This window comes from Moschus berezovskii, chromosome 3 (assembly GCF_049115385.1).
Source record: "Moschus berezovskii isolate FMDL1 chromosome 3, NW_MosBer_1.0, whole genome shotgun sequence".
Classification (NCBI taxonomy): domain Eukaryota; kingdom Metazoa; phylum Chordata; class Mammalia; order Artiodactyla; family Moschidae; genus Moschus; species Moschus berezovskii.
The window spans coordinates 15,434,424-15,454,841 of NC_142462.1; the positions used below are offsets into that span (position 1 = coordinate 15,434,424).

A 20,418-nucleotide genomic window follows, 5' to 3' on the forward strand; every position below is an offset into this window, starting at 1 on the left:
AGAATATTGAGATAATTTTCTTTCTCATAGTGTCTATGTCTGGTTTTGATATCTGTAGTGGTGGACTTTAGAATGGACTTGGGAGCGTGACCTCCTCTTCTGTTTTTCCGAATAATTTGAGAAGGATAGGTATTAACTCTTTTTGATATGTTTGGTAGAATTCACCTGGGAAGCTGTCTGGTTCTGGACTTTTCTTTGTTGGGAGGTTTTTAATTACTGATTCAATTTTAATACTAGTATCAGTCTATTCAAATTATCTGTTTCTTCTTGATTCAGTTTTGCAAGATTGTATGTTTCCGGGAATTTAACCATTTCTTCCAGGTTGCTGAATTTGTTGGCATATAGCTTTTCATAGTATTCTCTTATGATTGTATATGTTTCTGTGGTATTGGTTGTAATTTCTCCTCTTTCACCTATTATTTTGTTATTTGGGTCCTCTGTCTTTTCTTAATGAGCTTGTGTAAAGGCTTAATAATTTTATCTTTAAAAAAGAACTCATTTCATTGATCTTATCTTTTCTGGGTAGAGGGGTTCTCTAGTTTGGTTGTTTTGTCTCTGATCTTTACTGTTTCCTTCCTTCTGCTTACTTTCAGTTTTGTTTGTTCTTTTTCTAATTCTTTTATGTGATAGTTTAGCTTGTTTATTTGAGATTTTTCTTGTTTTATGAGGTGTATAGTCTCTTATTTGTTTCTGTTTTTCCCATTTTTCTTCCTGTATTTGATTTCTGGTTTTATACTGTTGAGATCAGAAAAGATGCTTGATATAATTTCTGTCATTTTAAATTCATTGGGACTTGCCTGATGATCTGTACTGGAGAGCATTCCGTGTGAACTTGAACATGTATCTTGCTGATTTTAGATGGAATATTTTGTAACTATTAAGTACAACTGTTCTAGTTTGTTATGTAATGCCATTGTTTCCCAGTTTGTTTTCTGTTTGGATCATGTATCCATTGATGTTAAGTGGAGTGTTAAAATCCTACTGTTACTGTATTCTTGTCAAGTTCTCCCTTTTATGTCCATTGTTAGTAGATCTATTTTAAATACTTTATTTTTAATGCCAAGAAGAATAGAGGAAGAATTCCAAGTACAGTTGGCATAGTTCTTCCCTTCAGAGTTAATAGGGTAATATGTATTTCCTTAGTCTTTTCTATAAATATATATATTTTTTAGTGGTGATGATAGTATATGTAACATTTATTTATGTTAAAAGCTTTTTTCCACAGAAATTAAAATTATAAAAATGATTTTGATTAAATGTATCCTAGCATTCTGTTGAATGGATTTACCGTAATTTACTTAATTGGAACCTAAACTGAGAAACATTTGTTCATAGTTTCTTGGAAATTGAAAATTTGAAACCAGTTGAGCTACTTGTGTGTGTGAGTATTAGAATAATTTTCTTTCATATATTTTAGATTCAAGTAGACATATATTCTCCTCTTAACTTGAAAGTTAAAATAATACTCTGACTAGTTTATGATAAGAGATATTGAAAAGATTTTTTTTAAAACTTAAAACTCATTGTGATTTTATTTTAAAATGTAATTCATTTATTGCATTATAGGTATTTCTAGTGATTTTTCTTTTTTGAGGAGATTGTAAGTTCTGTTATTTCTTGAGTTATGAATACTTAGTTTGTGAATTTTCATGCATTGAAATAACTTTCTTTAGATATGCTCTAGAAATAAAATGAAGCAGTTTAAAATTATTTCTAAACTTAGGTTTTAAGTTCCATACAAGGAACTGAAAGTGAAATTTTGGAAAAGGGTTCCATTTTATATTTGGGAAATAGAAAAACAATGATGTTTTTATTTATCTCGCTTGTATCTGGAGTATGATCAGCAAGCAGGATCCAAGCATTGTTATCCCCGGGTTTCTCTCTCACTTGAATATAAGTAGGGTGGTGACATCAGAGATGATCAGTCACTCATCCTTGTCCCTGTTGATGATCTTCAGATAGCTTATTGTGACTCAAAGACAGAAGAAGAAAATTGGCAGCTTCCCTTCTTTTGTTTTCTCCACTTCTCTTTGTATGGTTCTGTAATAGATGGTGCTAATAACTTTCTAATACTGAGAGAGTAAATGTTTATCTGTAAATGTTACAAAATTGAAAACTCCAAAAATTGGAGTTTGATTCCATTTCTAACATGCATACATAGTTTTAGAAGTTAGAAAGACCATACAGTATCATTCTTATGACTTAAACTCATCATAGTAAATAAAAACTATATTAACAATTAAAAGAATCATTTATGTGTAGCATAATTCTAATACTAGTGATGTATATTTAGAATATACTGTTTAAAGTCATAGATTTTAGGTACTCACATACTTTCAGTGTTACCATTTCTTCTAATTTTTAAAATTTTCTCTAGAGCTTTCTAACATTGTAAATTATAAGAATCATTGTGAAGTTTCAAGCTCATTTTTAATAGGAAAACCTTGAGAGAACATTAGTTTGTATAAAAAGAATTAATTTCCTCTTAGTCTTGAATTTCCTGTGGGCCGAACACTCTAAATAAAAATTAGGATCTTGATAGTGGGGAATAAACCTTTTTAACAATATTAAATAATATAAGTATATTTGTCATTTTTGTGAAAGTATAAAATACTTATAAATATACTTAAAAGTATGTGTAGGTACTTTGGCCACCTGATGTGGAGAACTGACTCACTGGAAAAGACCCTGATGCTGGGAAAGATTGAAGGCAGGAGGAGAAGGGGACGACCGAGGATGAAATGGTTGGAAGGCATCACCGAAGGTGATGGACATGAGTTTGAATAAACTCAGGGAGTTGGTGATGGACAAGGAAGCCCAGTGTGCTGCAGTCCATGGGGTCACAAAGAGACACAACTGAGCGACTGAACTGAACTAATGAAAATTTTGGTCTAAAATGAACTAATTTTAACCTAACATTTTTCAAGTGAGGTAAAATAGAGATATGGATCACACATATGCTTGTGTGATATGGAAACTATATCACACAAGCACACCAGCAGTGAATGTGGATTGATTGTTCTATGAGTTCCCTATAAATTTTAGAAATCTCATCTAATGTTATTTAGATTCCTTAATTTAGTTGTCATAAAAGACTAACATAAATTTATCCTGTGTCCTTGGCATATATTTCCTTGTCTTTTCTGTTTGTTTCTTTTTAATGCATGTGTGTTGGTTTACTTAAGTAATTTTAGTTTCCAGCACTATTCAGAAACAAATTATAAGTACATAATGATAAAATATTATTTGGAAGTTTTCTCACAACTTAGATTTGGACAGTCATTTACAACCTATCTGGTGGTTAAATTTCTAACTCTTTCAACTGTCCCAAAGTTCTGAACCAATAAGTAAGTATGAAATGGCTTCTGGGAAAAACACACACACCCAGGGGAAAGTACACAGATTTATGAAATGCCTTCTTTATTAGTCACTGTGCTAAATACTTTACTTTCAGTTTTATTTTTCACAGTAACTCGTGTTCATTATATTGTCAAGGAAGCAAATGCCCAGAAATTAGCATAAAGATTAGGATTCAAGTCTTTTTTTTTTTTTTTAAGAATCTCTTTTTTTAGGGCTTTATAGTTTCTCAGCAAAATTAAAAGGAAGGCACTGAGATTTCCCACATATCCGCTAACCCCATGTATGTATGGCCTCCTCTATTATCAGTATTACTCACCAGAATGGTCCATTTGTTAAGCTGGTGAACCTACATTAACATGATAGAATCACTCAAAATCCAGTGTACCTTTGGATTCACTCTTAGTGTTTAACATTCTGTAGATTTGGACAAATGCATTAATAATATACATCCATCATTAGGATATCATACAGCATACTTTCAGTACCCTAAAAATTCACTGTTCTCCTCTGTTCATCCTTCCCTTACCCCCAGCCCTCGTGATCACTCATCTTTTTAAAACTGTGGATAGTTTAATTTTTTTCCAGAATGTCATGTAGTTGGAATCTTGTGGTTTGTAGCCTTTTCAGATTGGCTTATCTTTCTTCAGTTCAGTTCAGTCGCTCAGTCGTGTCTGACTCTTTGCGACCCCATGAATCTCTTACTAATGTACAATTAAGGTTCCTCATGTGTTTTCATGATTTGATAGCTCATTTCTTTATAGTGCTGAATTCTATTCCATTGTCTGGATGTACCACAGTTAATTTATTCATTTACTTACTTAAGGGCATCTTATTTGCTCCCAAGTTTTGGTAGTTAGGAATAGAGCTGCCGTAGACATCCAAGTGGGCTCCCCTGTTTGCTCAACGATAACGAATCCGCCTGCGAGTGCAGGAGACACGGGTTCCATTCCTGGGTCAGGAAAATCCCCTGGAGAAGGAAATAGCAGCACACTCTAGTATTGTTGCCAGGAAAATCACATGGATAGAGGAGCCTGGCAGGCTACAGCACTTGGGGTTGCAAAGAGTTGGACACAACTGAGCGATTAAACAACTACAGAAAATAGCCATTTGCAGGCTTTTATATGGCTGTAGGTTTTCAACACCTTTGAGTAGGTATCATGATTACTGGATTAGGTGCCCCCTGGTGGATGAGATTGGTCCAGGGACTTGTGCCCACTTGGTGCCTGACCCCTTGTGAGTGTAGTTGGGTCTTGTCCCTCTGGTTATCAAGGCTCTGTCAAGGGATGTGTGTAGAGGCAGTTGTGGGCTCAGGATGACTTTAGGCAACCTTTCAGCTGTTGGGTAGGGCTGTGCTCCCACCATGTTGATTTTTTGACCTGAGGCATCCCACCACTGGAGCCTACAGGTGAGACAAGGTTTCAGTGCCAAAATGGTGACCTTCAATAGAGCTCTCACTGATCCACATACCCTGGGGCCTCTGGCACTGCTGTCCTTGTCACTGATTGAGCTGCTGCAAACCCCCACTTCCTCAGGAGACCTTTCAAGACCTGTAGGTAGGTCTGGCCAGAGTCCTGTGGACTCACTACTTCACCCTGGATCCTAGTGCACGTGAGTCCTTGCATGAGCCCTTCCCAGATGGGGGTGCCTGACATGGGTTTCAGAACTTTCTCTTCTGTAGGAGAACTTCATGATACAATTATTTTCCAGTTTGCAAGTTGTGATTTGATTATATTACGAATTTGCCCCTCCTACCATCTCATTGTTTCGCTTTGGCTCCATGTGACTGATGATAGAAGCAAGGTCTGATGCTGTAAAGAGCAATATTGCATAGGAACCTGGAATGTTAGGTCCATGAATCAAGGCAAATTGGAAGTGGTCAAACAGGAGATGACAAGAGTGAATGTCGACTTCTAGGAATCAGTGAACTAAAATGAACTGGCATGGGTGAATTTAACTCAGATGACCATTATATCTACTACTGTGGGCAGGAATCCTTTAGAAGAAATGGAGTAGCCATCATGGTCAACAAAAGAGTCTGAAATGCAGTACTTGGCTGCAGTCTTAAAAATGACAGAATGATTTCTGTTCGTTTCCAAGGCAAACCATTCAGTATTACAGTAATCCAAGTCTATGCCCCAACCAGTAATGCTGAAGAAGCCAAAGTTGAACGGTTCTATGAAGACCTACAACTCCTTTTAGAACTAACACCCAAAAAAGATGTCCTTTTCATTATAGGGGACTGAAATGCAGAAGTAGGAAGTCAAGAAACACCAAATTTGGAGTAACAGGCAAATTTGGCCTTGGAGCATGAAATGAAGCAGGGCAAAGGCTAATAGAGTTTTGCCAAGAGAACGCACTGGTCATAGCAAACACCCTATTCCAACAACACAAGAGAAGACTCTACACATGGACATCACCAGATGGTCAACACCGAAATCAGATTGATTATATTCTTTGCAGCCAAAGATGGAAAAACTCTATACCGATAGAAAAAACAAGACCAGGAACTGACTGTGGCTCAGATCATGAACTCGTTATTGCCAAATTCAGACTTAAATTGAAGAAAGTAGGGAAAACCACTAGGCCATTCAGATATGACCTAAATCAAATCCCTTATGATTATACAGTGGAAGTAAGAAATAGATTTAAGGGTCTAGATCTGATAGACAGAGTGCCTGATGAACTCTGGACAGAGGTTCGTGACATTGTACAGGAGACAGGGACCAAGACCATCCCCATGGAAAAGAAATGCAAAAAAGCAAAATGGCTGTCTGAGGAGGCCTTACAAATAGCTGTGAAAAGAAGAGAAGCGAAAAGCAAAGGAGAAAAGGAAAGATATAAGCATCTGAATGCAGAGTTCCAAAGAATAGCAAGGAGAGATAAGAAACCCTTCCTCAATGATCAATGCAAAGAAATAGAGGAAAACAACAGAATAGGAAAAACAAGAGATCTTTTCAAGAAAATTAGAGATTCCAAGGGAACATTTCATGCAAAGATGGGCTCGATAAAGGACAGAAATGGTATGGACCTAACAGAAGCAGAAGGTATAAGAAGAGGTGGCAAGAATACACAGAAGAACTGTATAAAAAACTTCACGATGAAGATAATCACGATGGCGTGATCACTCACCTTGGAACCAGACATCTTGGAATGTGAAGTCAAGTGGGCCTTAGAGAGCATGACTATGAACAAAGCTAGTGGAGGTGATGGAATTCCAATTGAGCTATTTCAAATCCTGAAAGATGATGCTGTGAAAGTGCTGCACTCAATATGCCAGCAAATTTGGAAAACTCAGCAGTGGCCACAGGACTGGAAAAGGTCAGTCTTCATTCCAATCCCAAAGAAAGGGAATGCCAAAGAATGCTCAAACTACTGCACAATTGCACTCATCACACACGCTAGTAAAGTCATGCTCAAAATTCTCCAAGCCAGGCTTCAGCAATATGTGAACCGTGAACTTCCAGATGTTCAAGCAGGTTTTCGAAAAGGCAGAGGCACCAGAGATCAAATAGCCAACATCTGCTGGATCATGGAGAAAGCAAGAGAGTTCCAGAAAAACATCTATTTCTGCTTCATTGACTATGCCAAAGCCTTTGACTGTGTGGAACACAATAAACTGTGGAACATTCTTCAAGAGATGGGAATACCAGACCACCTGACCTGCCTCTTGAGAAACCTGTATGAAAGTCAGGAAGCAACAGTTAGAACTGGACATGGAACAACAGACTGGTTCCAAATAGGAAAAGGAGTACGTCAAGGTTGTATATTGTCACCCTGCTTATTTAACTTATATGCAGAGTACATCATGAGGAACGCTGGGCTGGAAGAAGCACAAGCTGGAATCAAGATTGCCGGGAGAAATATCAATAACCTCAGATATGCAGATGACACCACCCTTATGGCAGAAAGTGAAGAGGAACTCAAAGGCCTCTTGATGAAAGAGGAGAGTGAAAAGGTTGGCTTGAAGCTCAACACTCAGAAAACAAAGATCATGGCATCTGGTCCCATCACTTCATGGGAAATAGATGGGGAAACAGAGTTGGACTTTATTTTTTGGGTCTCCAAAATCACTGCAGATGCTGATTGCAGCTAGGAAATTCAAAGACGCTTACTCCTTGGAAGGAAAGTTATGACCAACTTAGATAGCATATTAAAAAGCAGAAACATTACTTTTCCAACAAAGGTCCGTCTAGTCAAGGCTATGGTTTTTCCCGTGGTCATGTATGGATGTGAGAGTTGGACTGTGAAGAAAGCTGATCGCCGAAGAATTGATGCTTTTGAACAGTGGTGCTGGAGAAGACTCTTGAGAGTCCCTTGGACTGCAAGGAGATCCAACCAGTCCATTCTAAAGGAGATCAGTCCTGGGTGTTCATTGGAAGGACTGATGCTAAAGCTGAAACTGCAATACTTTGGCCACCTCATGAGACGAGTTGACTCACTGGAAAAGACTCTGATGCTAGGAGGAATTGGGGGTGGGAGGAGACAGGGATGACAGAGAATGAGATGGCTGGATGGCATCACCGACTCGATGCACATGAGTTTGGGTGAACTCCGGGAGTTGGTGATGGACGGGGAGGCCTGGCGTGCTGTGATTCATGGGGTCGCAAAGAGTCGGACATGACTGAGCGACTGAACTGAACTGAACTGAGCCATCTCATTGTGGCTTTTTCTTTGTCTTTGGAACTACAATATCTTTTTTGGTAGGTTCCAGATGAGGTGAGCTCAAGTCTTTTCTGTTCCACCATCTTGTTTTCATCTCATAATTATTACTTTTTAAAATAATATTTGTTTAGAAATTTCTAACCTTTTGTAAATGGTGCATTATATTTATCTCTTGTTTTAATTGAATATACAGTTGATTTAAGTTTAGGCAGCCTCAGTTTGAGGCATAAGTAATTCTTTTTCTCAGTTGCATCGACTTTAAGACTTTGATTTCTTCACACCACACGAAAATGCTTCCAACTTGATATTTTTACCTGTGTTCAGGAAATAAAGACAATATAATATTCAAAAATTGTGAAAGCAAACACTGCTAGATAACCAGATATGCCAAAGTTGCTAAAATTGAGCCCTTCACTGACATTATCTTAACATTAGAGCCCAAAATATTCATTTTGAGCACTACATATTTTCAGTGGTTGTAAAGTCAAATTATGAAAGCTGAATGCCGTCTAAGAAAAATTGTAGCTACTTGAAAATTTTACTAGTGGGGAGTTTAGAACTTAGAGTTCTCTGCTCATTGCAGATAATTATATTTTAATAGGAAATAGAATGATTCTAAGAGTGATGCTGTATACAGTGGTTGTATCCCACCTTTGAACAGCTTTCCACCCATGGACCTCATGCTAGCTATTTTCAGTGTTCATCTGCCAGCTTGGCAAAAAGAGGCACTCAGTTGCTGCCCTTTGCAGCTGTTTTCACTTCTTTCTTTACTAACTGCATCATCCTTTTCCATACAGTGAAAGCTGTATAGATATAAATGGTTTCCAGCAGCAGCCAGAATTTGTTGGATTATCTCTTTCCTTGGTTGCTCAGAAACCTCAGGCAGCCAAACTGCCGCAATGAGTTTTCTAGAACTGTCAGGATAATACTTTCATGTTTGTCTGGACATTTTATTTCTGGAATACATCTTATAGGGAAGTTGCTGTCTTGGTTAAGCAACTTGGTTTTTCTCAGCTCAGATCATTTTGATAGTATTCTCTAATACCCACAAGTTTTTCTGTAGACTGCCGATGTTCATGAACTTCTTGCAGGAAGCCGCCAAGATTAAAGCTACACTTGACTTCAATTTAATATGCAATTAGGCAAGCTAATTCCCAAATCACTTAACTATATTGCATTTGTAGCAACATTTTGGAGTAAGACCTCCTGCTCGCTGCCTTATGTATATTTATGTGTGTGTTTTCCATGTACCTCCAGTGTGAGATTCTGTCTCCTGCTCTGGCTTTGTACTAAATTTTATATGCCTTTCACTTAGTATTTATAAGTGCAGTTACACTGGAGAGACATTTGTTAATACTGGCAGTGACCTAGAAAATTAGTGAAAGAGAAGTTAACTTTGATTCAGAAGACTGTTGAAAAAAATACATAGTTTTTATCTTGTCAAAGGTCAGACCCCTAATAAATGAGGACGTTTAGACTACCAGGTACATATCAGTTCTGATATAAAACTTAGAGTAGGTGACATTTTTCTTAAGGTTTCACTGTCTTTTGAAAAGAATTTGAGTACTGAGTTCTTTAAAGGCAGCAACTCTTAACCAAATGGCTTGCAGACAGGAGGAGATAAAATTTAGTGAGTACCTACTGTGCACTGTATTACATACTTAACCTAGGTAATCTTGACAGTTCTGCAGGGTAGGTGGCCTTATCCCTTTTTTACATAAGAAGAAATTAAGGTACAGAGAGGTTAAATGGTTTGGGTTATTAATACTAAGAAGTAGATGTCGGATTCCAAACCAGCTATTTTCTTTCCACCACATCAGGGGTTGGCTGGCAACCTACAGCTCATGGACCACATCTCAGATCTTACTTTTGTAAATGAAATTTATAGAAGACAACCACAGCTATTCTACGATTAGATACTACCTATGGGTTTCAAGCTGTAACAGCCGAGTTGAGTACTTATGACAGAGATCATATGATTCAGGGAGCCATATGACTCACAAGTAGATATTTTACCTATCTGGTCTTTTATGGGAAAAGTTTGCTGATACCTGCACTAAACCTTACTTTGTTTAGAGCTATTGTAAACTGACTGTACATTCTGTAGTATAAATTTCAGTCTTACTGAAGCATTAGACTTGGACAAGAGCAATAAGATAATGATGAAGGCAAGCAACAACCCGTGAATGTTCAAAAGCTTTCCTATTTGGAAAGACAGGCTGGTATGATTTAAATATAGTCCTTTCTGCTTCCATGATTCAATGCATGTCTCCCAGTTTCCTCATTCATAGGTTAATAAACTGCCTCAGAAACTCAAGTGCGCTTAAATTAATAAACTACTCCCAGAAATCCTTTGTAGAAGATAAAGTTCTTCAAAAATAAATATCTATCTCCTAATATGTTACCTTTTACTACAAAAGTAAACTATTTTTAAATTGATTATTATGGGCTGAAGGTTGGCCTCAACAAAATAATTGGCTCCTACTCTTAATTTACTGGTACTAAAGGTAAACCTTTAGAAATACGACATCAAACTGGAAGAGTCTATTGAGGAATCTTACACTCCCTTGAGAGGTTACTTAGTGTAGCAGCTGGTTCTATGCACCTCCACCCCCCTAACATATGACCCTTGAGCTTAACCTTCTTACTATAATAGATTTTAAAATTTTGAGCCATAGTATAGTTCATTGTAAACAGAAATCTCTGAGTGCAAACATTAATTAATACAAATGGAGGTATAGTTTAAATGTCACATATATTATTGAAGTGTTATATCCACAAAAAAAGAATAAGAAAGATGTGTTTCTTATTAAAATCAAAAATTATAGAAAGTGAAAGTGGAGTCACTCAGTCATGTACGACTCTTTGTGACCCCGTGGACTGTAGCCCACCAGACTCCTCTGTCCATGGGATTCTCCAGGCAAGAATACTGGAGTGGGTTGCCATTTCCTTCTCCAGGGGATCTTCCCAACCCTGGGATCGAACCCCGGTCTCCCTCATTGGAGGCAGATGCTTTAACCTCTGAGCCACCAAATGAAGAAAAAAAAAATTATAGAGCCCTTCACAATTAAAAGATAATCAGGAAATTAGGGGAAGACATATTTCTTACTCTTTGAGTGATTTTCACTTTCACTTTCATCCATTCTTTACCGGTTAAAGGATACGTTTCTTAGTCTGGCCACAACCTATTTTCAGTTTTATCTTCTATTAGCACAACACTAGAGGTACTCACCAATTGAATAAATCTTTTGTTTCATACCTTCCTTTGATAGGCTGTTTCCTTTATGACTGATTTTAATAATGGCTGAAGACTAGATTCAGAAACATTTATTGGAATGGAATAAAACTAGCATTTATTAAGCATTCTAGCCAAGGTCTGTGGTAGGTACTTATAAATAGATCTCATAATCCTTACTGTTGTCCTTAAGAAATGGTTGTTCCCTTTTACTGTGTAGGCAGTAACCTGAGGCTTTAGAAAGGTAGTTACAATTACATAGCCAGTGTAGGTAAATGTGAGATTTCATACTCCAAATTAAGTGATTGTTTTCTTGTCTTTCCCCTACCCACCTCACATTGCTTCAGTAGTAAATACCTGTGATCTTTATTATAACCTCTTTCCGAATATAGTAGGCATAAAGAGTTCATGTTTTCAGCCTTGTTTTGAATTATTTACAGTAGAAGAAAATAAAATGTAATGGTATTATGGTAGAATAATCACTATTTCATTATTCTGAGTATAATTAGTTGTAGTTAGTTTTATTCATTTGCTGTGAGTTGTGTAGCCCTCTATATTTACATTTGAAAAATCTTTTCTTTGAGGTCCTTTTAAGTATTGAACAATTTCATTGTACTTTACTGTAATTTAACATATTCTGGAGTTCTTATATGAGCAAAATTTCTTATATTTTTCATTATCCTAGAAATTGGCTGAATCAGATTTATATGTAATTTATACAAGAATTTAAGTGGATTCAACCGTAAATTTTAATCAAGCTCATTTCCTGCCTCTGAAGGAGAAAATTGAAAAGACCATGTATATACGTAACTTTGTAGCATAAAGTACAGCCTGTGAAACCGTCACTTTCTATATGGGAAAATATTACAGTTTAAGAAGTTAATTTGGGCAATATTAAACATTAGAGATTTTTTTGGCTATTAAGATAAATTTGGTAAAACATAATTCTTTCCCTTACATATGCTTCCCAGATTTTATCAGTATTCCTAATTGTGGTATTTTTTCCTTAGGATACTGCTTCATAATTATTGGTTTTACAATCTAATATTTTTTCCTCCATTAGAATGTGAAAGATGTTGCAGAAGTATTTAAGAAGTGGCTGAAGGGTGAAGGAAAAAAGTGCCATTGCCTATCAGAAAAAAGCAAAACAAAACATGGGAAGTTCAACCACCAAATTCCGTAAAGCACTCATCAATGGTGATGAAAACCTGGCCTGCCAAATATATGAAAGCAACCCTCAGCTAAAAGAATCCCTTGATCCAAATACATCTTATGGGGAGCCCTACCAGCACAATACTCCATTACACTATGCTGCTAGACATGGAATGAATAGAATATTAGGGTAAGTATTACTGTAAACCAACTGGTAATAGATTAGAGAAAGGGGAAAAAAAACACTCTGGTCTTTGAGAATACATGCATACATATGTGCATGTTATGTGGTATTATAGTGAACTAAACTTTGTAAAACTGCATATGCCTAAAGTATTAAGTATGATTTTTTATAATGTTTCATTTGTGAGGTTAGTTCACATAATCTTTTTACTGTAAATACATTTTGATCCTTAGTATGTTTCATAGTATAAATTCTTTATAACAGTGTAGTGTTTTAATTTACAGTGTTTCAGTTCTAGAAAAGTACTTGTCATCTATCAAAAAATTGCAGGGAATGGTGTCCAAGGCAATTTAAGTTGAAAAACTGATGTGTTTGCCTTACCTAGTTTTGATCAGATTTGAGTTTCCTTCTTTTAAAAGGTTCAGTTACTTGAAAAGACTTTTCTAAAAGTAAACATTTTCTTGAAACTGAAAATATCAATACTAAGAAACTTAAAAAAAAAAAACCTCTTTAGGAAGAAAGCATTAGTGATAGCAGTATGTGAATTCTTCTTAATTACATGGGAATTACATTTGATATTTGCTAACTTATAAGATGAAAGAAGCAAAGGATAGAAAAGTAGTTCCAAAATAAATGTAGTGTTTTTAGTAGTAGATTGTGCAACTGTGGAAATCTGATGGCAGAAGAGAAACACTTCTTTGCTTGTGTTGTGAAATATAACTCTTAAGTCGGCATTCTGGGTGTTCATTGGAAGAACTGATGCTAAAGCTGAAACTCCAATACTTTGGCCACCTCATGCGACGAGTTGACTCACTGGAAAAGACTCTGAGTACTTTAGAACTTGACAGAAATCTTTTCAATCCTTTTTCTATTTCTTTTTATACAAATTTGTTTTCAAATTAAGTTGCTCTTTCTGATATCCCTGAATCATGCCACGGGTGTTCTGTCTGCCACATTCATAATGCTGTTTCCCAGGAGTATCACTCCTCTCAGCCTTCTCTTTCTTATCTAAATTTTAGCCTTCCTTCAGTGTCCTGGGCTTTTCGGGTGGCTCAGTGGTAAAGAATCTGCCTGCTAATGTGGGAGATGCGGATTAGATCTGTGGGTCAGGAATATCTCTTGGGGAAGGAAATGGCAACCCACTCCAGGATTCTTGCCTGGAGAATTCCACGGACAAAGAAGCCTGGCGGGCTAGTGACTTAACAGCAAGGTCCTAGGCCTTCTTTATCTGTCTTAACCTGTCACAACCCATAAGGAGCTTCAGTCCCCAAGGAACTTCAGTCTTCTTTTGAACTTATATGGTTCTTTTTTGTTTGTATTACTTGTGTGGTATACACTATCCCATTGGTTTTGTAATTTTGTAAACCTTCTCTTTGCCTACCTAAATTACCGCTTTTTAAAAGGACTTTCTTTGTACTTCTAGCATCTAGCATAGTATCTTCAGTTCAGTTCAGTTCAGTCGCTCAGTCGTGTCTGACTCTTTGCAACCCCATGAATCACAGCACACCAGGCCTCCCTGTCCATCACTAACTCCCGGAGTTCACTCAAACTCATCTCCATATTAGAAAGACAAATTAGTTACTCTGGATTTCAGTTTCCTTGTCTGTAAAATATTAAGCTTGTATAATTAAATGAATGTGTTATGTTTCATGATACCTAGCATATAGTTTTATTATTTCTCAAATTTGTAACCCTAAATATCTTCAGATTATCCTTGACTTACTCATCTCCTTTACCTAACCTGTTACTAATGCAAAGTTCACTCCGTCTTATCGGTTGGTCTTTCCATTCTTGTTGCCTAAAACTTTGTTTACTCTTATCAACCCATTCTTCCAATACTGAAAGTACTTGACTCCTAAATGTTCCTTTTGCAAGTCTTTCCCTCTTCAAGTCTCTTGTGCAGGTTAATCTTGCTAAAAGTTTATCTTTTTCAATGTTCTGTCATAAGAAAACTGTAGCGGTACACTATTTGCCTTATTTTACTTGGCTTCTAAAGCCTTATTTTTTTCTCTGCCCTCATTCTATCGAGTCAGCCTAATCTCTCATTATTCTCCAACATGATCATATCAGTCAGACTGGTTGCCTTCCCTCTTGCTTTTCCCACTTTTAAAAATGCCACCCCCTTAGCTTTATTGTTAATCCCTGATTCTGAAATGTCTTGTTTCTTCTCTAATTCCCTGTCCTTTAAGTCCTCACTTGATTTCTGACTTTTTATGAATTCATTACCAACTGTTCTGACCTGCAGTATTCTTTGTTTGCAGAAATTCCTATAACTTAGATTTTAAATCATCCAGTTGTTATTAAACTCATCTCTTTGACTAGATTGTAAGTATTACAAATATACTACTAAACAGTAATGCTCTAAGTAGATTAACTCTTGATTACTTAGTCTATTTAGTCTTTGTTTTTGATTTGAACATTTTCAGTGAGATTATGAAACTGTTGCTTTAGCTTCTGAATATTGAACACTAACAATAACATTTAATACCAGGTCTTATTATGTGATTAATTAAAACTTTCTTAGAATACCACAGTAAAATGTTTTTGAATGTTATTACTAAGGTAATATGTCTATTTTAACATAAAAGAACTCAAGTAGCAAAACACTTTTTAATCATTTATAGTATAATTTAAAATATACTTTATAAAATTGGAAAACTTTAAGAGATGTATCTAATCCAGTGAGTCTTTTGCATATCTTTTCCATTGTAGTTTATCACAGGATGTTGAATATAGCTCCCTGTTCTGTACAGTAGCACTTTGTTGTTTATCCATTCTGTATATATCATTTTGCATCTGCTAATCCCAAACTCTCACTTCTGCCCTATCCCACCCCCGTCACCCTTGGTAACCAGCAGTCTGTTCTCTGTGTCCTTGATTTTGTTTCTGTTTCACATTTAGGTTTATTGTGTCACATTTTAGATTCCACATATAAGTAATATCATATGGTGTTTGTCTTTGTCTTTCTGACTTGCTTCACTTATGGTAGTCTCTGTGTCCATCCATGTTGCTTCAGGAGCTTTGTTTCATTCTTTTTTATGGCTGACTAGTAAATATTTCACATGTTTGTACCAAATGTTTTTTATCTATTCATCTGTCAACAGACATTTAGGTTGTTTTCATATCTAATCTAGTGAGTCTTAAAGTGCGTTCTGAGGACTTGTAGATCCTGAGATGCTTTCAAGGAGGTAAAGTAGATCAAAACTATTTTTATACTAATTTTAAGATGTTATTAGTGAAGAGGAACTAAAAAGTCTCTTGAGGAAAGTGAAAGAGGAGAGTGAAAAGGTTGGCTTGAAGGTCAACATTCAGAAAAGAAAGATCATAGCCCCTGGTCCCATCACTTCATGAGAAATAGATGGGGAAACAGTGGAAACAGTGTCAGACTTTATTTTTTTGGGCTCCAAAATCACTGCGGATGCTGATTGCAGCCATGAAATTAAAAGACGCTTACTCCTTGGAAGGAAAGATGACCAACCTAGATAGTATATTAAAAAGCAGAGACATTGCTTTGCCAACCAAGGTCCATCTCGTCAAGGCTATGGTTTTTCCCGTGGTCATGTATGGATGTGAGAGTTGGACTGTGAAGAAAGCTGATTGCCGAAGAATTGATGCTTTTGAACTGTGGTGCTGGAGAAGACTCCTTAGAGTCCCTTGGACTGCAAGGAGATCCAACCAGTCCATTCTAAAGGAGATCAATCCTGGGTGTTCATTGGAAGGACTGATGCTAAAGCTGAAAATCCAGTACTTTGGCCACCTCATGCGATGAGTTGACTCACACTGGAAAAGACTCTGATGCTGGGAAGGATTGGGGACGGGAGGAGAAGGGGATGACAGAGAATGAGATGGCTGGATGGCATCACCGACTCAATGGACGTGAGTTTGCATGAACTCCGGGAGTTGGTGATGGACAGGGAGGCCTGGCGTGCTGTTATTCATGGGGTCACAAAGAGTCGGACACGACTGAGCGACTGAACTGAACTGAAGATGTTATTTGCCTTTTTCACTGTGTTGACATTTGTGGTGATAGTGCAAAAAATGGAGGATAAAACTGCCAACGCTTTTGGGTGAATCAAGGCAGTGGCACCGAACCTTACTAGTAATTACTGTATTCCTCACTGCTGGCCACTTGCTGTTTAAAAAAAAAAAAGCCAGTTTTACTTAAAATTTCCTCGATGAAGCAAAATTGCTAATGTTAATTAATCTCCATCCTTGAGTATACATCTTTTTAGTAGTCTGTAAATGAGAAGAATGCATAAAGTACTTCTGCTCTTGCATGCTGATACTTTGAGGAAGAATACTTGTTCTGTTGTTTGAGGTGTGAGTTGAAATGTTGATGCTTATTTTTTCATGAAAACATTTTAAACTAATAACAACAATAAAAGATGATTGAACTTGCCAGTGAGTATTGGAATTTTGAAAACTTATATTTACTGCCTTAAGCTGTCAAGTATGTAGTCCCTACCAGTACATAGGGACTTTCTAAATAAGATTGTCTGTGATATAAATTAACATGAGTTTTTAAAATACTCTATAGTGAAATGTGACAAAATCTAGAAGATCTGTATAACTTAGTGAATTAGTATTTTTCAGAAGATAAGTATATGATTTTTTGCAGTTATGCATGGGTAAAATATTTTATTCAAAATATAAGGTACACCAGTAGAATTTTAAGCAGTGCAAAAGTTCATTGATACGATTTCAGATTTTATACTGCAGGTAATCTAAGAAATGACCACTTGTTGAGTTTTTGGTATCAAATATGAATATTTACACTTATCTGAAAAGGCTATTTTAAAACATTACTCTCTTTTCTAATTATATAAGGCTGGATTTTCTTCATATGCTTCAACCCAAACGAAACATATCATAACTGATTTAATACTGTGAGAATCTGTCTTCTATTAGCCAAATGTTAAAAAAGATTTGTAAAAAAAGAAAAAGATTTGTAAACATGTAAAACAATGCCATTGTGTTCACTTAATTTTTTTAAAAAAATAGTTATTTTTCATTTTAAGATATTAGGAATGTCAGATATATAATGAGTTTATTTTTAATGGATAAATTTATTTTAATTTTTAATATGATGAATATCTCTACATATTTAACTCATAAACAAAGACTCTTAGAGATCTTTTTAAAAATTTTTTATTGGAGTATAGTTGATTTACAGTTTTGTGTTAGTTTCTGCTTTACAGCAGAGTGAATCAGTTATTCATATAAATGTATCCAGTCTTTTTTAGATTCTTTTCCTATAAAGGTCATTGCAGAGTCTTCAGTAGAGTTCTCTGTGTTATAAAATCAGTCCTTATTATTATAGTTATCTATTTTACATAAAGCAGTGTGTATAGTCAGTCCTAGTTTCCCAATGCGAATCTTCAGTAATTTTTAAATTTGTAAAAGTTATAAAGGTCTACTACCAGAAAGTTTAAAAATTGCTGATTTGATCAATATTATTGGTTTCTCTAAGAAAGGATGTATTTGTCTCCATCTTCTGCTTATCATTCTATTGAATGAGTGTTTAAAGACCTGAAGAAAAGGTGACTATATATTCTCTTTTAAAATGACTGTTTTTATGATTTGGCCATATATTTTATAGTTACAGTTTTACTTTATGCGTTCAATTTCAGTCTAAAATGTTTGTTTTTTCTTTTTTCTTAATTGTTTGGAGATCAGTGATTGATAATTTCTTTATTAAAGCCTTTAACATCCTGTCCTAGAATCAGAAATTACTTTATTGCTCTCCTTTCCTAAGATTAGACAACTCTAATTTCTTTAGTCTGTGTATCTTTATTCAAAATTTATTTAGTGCAGAGAAAAATCACAAATCATATTATTATTTTAATTGATTAGTCGATTTTGTAATTAAATACCTCTTAACACTATGTCACTTAACACTTAAAAAGCAAGAGAGTTCAAGAAAAACATCTATTTCTGCTTTATTGACTATGCCAAAGCCTTTGACTGTGTGGATCACCACAAACTGGAAAATTCTGAAACAGATAGGAATACCAGACCACCTGACCTGCTTCTTGAGAAACCTGTATGCAGGTCAGGAAGTAACAGAACTGTACATGGAACAACAGACTGGTTCCAAATAGGAAAAGGAGTACGTCATCATGGTAGATTCCTTACACATGACATATATGGGTAGACAAAGTAGTATACCTAGCCAAGGACAATATACTTTAATAGCCATAAAGTAAATTGCAATAAGGCCTTGATTTAATCCCCATTTCCTTTAGCTTTACGGTACCTGCAATAGCAGGCACAACTTTCTGCTCTTCTTGGACATAATGATATGGTAAAAGACAGGCAGTTTACAGTTTAGGAGCTAGTTTGCATCTGTGTCTCTCTGAACCTAAATGCTGTGTGTTTACATTATACCATACCACAGTGCTTCTTTCATGGGAAACTAAATCCATATTCATAAACAGTTACTTTTTGATATAGCAAAAGCACTGTTTAGACTTTGGAGTCCACATGTTTTAGTTTGGATAGGCATGTATAAAATGGGAAATTAGAGTGCTTGTTCCTTAGATTTTATAGGATAACTTCTTGTGCTTCCTAGAATATGAAAGGGGCCTGTCTTTTGGTATAGATAAGATATAAAATCTTTATTACAGCATGTATTTGTCAGAACATATGTTAATATCAAGCTTTGAGAATTAAAGTAGAGTTTCCAGTTTTTTGGGTTTTTTTTTTTGATTCTTGTATTTCAGGATTTATTCTTATAAATGGATTGAAATTCAGTTCTCTCCTCAGCTGTCTTGCTGTGCACACACTTAATCTGTTTTCTTAACAATATGCCTAACCTCTATAATATAATTACAGCTACTCAAAAATAATGTGTGAAAGGTAAGATGTAAAGGGAACTGAAAGTATATGTGTATCTTAGTAGCTACTGAAGTAATAGTGTTATGACAAGAAATTGAGGCTGTAACAGAGAAGACGGTTATTTTGAGGGGAGCTCAACTGCATATGAGATAATGATGGAATGTGCAAGAGAAATGGGGCTTAAACTCTTTGTGACTCTTTGTGGACTGTACAGTCCATGGAATTCTCCAGGCCAGAGTACTGGAGTAAGTAGCCTTTCCCTTCTCCAGGGGATCTTCCCATCACAGGGATCAAACCCAGGTCTCCTGCATTGCAGGCAGATTCTTTTACCAGCTGAGCCACCAGGGAAACCCATAAAAATTTAGAATATGGCGTCAAGGTCAGGGTGGTAATCAGGGTGATAGAGCATTAAGAATTATCACTGAAATAATAGTAAAAGCCCTTTTAGAAAAACTGTGATTCTGCTACCACTGTCTGTCATTTGGGTTCCGATAAAAGTTTACAGTTTACAATGTGTATTCATAGAAACCACCGAAAGATAAGTGACTTTAAGAATGGATGTGCTCTCTGGAAGGAAGGAAGATGTACAGAGAAGAAAATAGACTCAGAAAGTGAGTTTGCTTCCATTAAGGAGATAGGAAAGTAGAGCCATCGTCATAGTTAAAAGAGAAGTTGTTATGAAAAAAATTAAGAGACCTGTTAAAAAGATGGGTAGTTATGGAAACCAAGGTAATAAAGAGATCAGGATATAAATGAATTATTAGCAGTTTAAGGTTAAAACAAGAATTGAGGATAAGAACTTAACTCTTAGAAAATTCATGATGATGTGAATAAGTGCAGTTTTAGTACAGTGATCAGAATAGGGTCATACAGAAGTGGAGAGTAAACGTAGATTTATCAGTTCGGTTCAGTGTAATTGCTCAGTCGTGTCCAGCTCTTTGCGACCCCATGAATCACAGCATGCCAGGCCTCCCTGTCCATCACCAAA

The 20,418-nt window shown here is 36.0% G+C and overlaps 1 protein-coding gene across 4 annotated transcripts in view; it reads left to right on the forward strand.

The window, feature by feature from the left end:
• ANKIB1 (ankyrin repeat and IBR domain containing 1) overlaps window positions 1-20,418 on the forward strand; it is a 159,274-nt gene that overhangs the window by 49,563 nt on the left and 89,293 nt on the right. For 2 of the 4 annotated variants that reach the window (XM_088833206.1, XM_088833212.1), the window contains exon 2: window positions 12,321-12,599. In XM_088833206.1, the coding sequence (XP_088689332.1) occupies window positions 12,412-12,599 (188 nt within the window). In that variant the 5' untranslated portion in view covers window positions 12,321-12,411. Of the gene's footprint in view, window positions 1-2,366; window positions 2,765-12,320; window positions 12,600-20,418 lie in introns of those variants that run through there. The other 2 variants (XM_088833210.1, XM_088833219.1) reach the window with 2 other exon arrangements.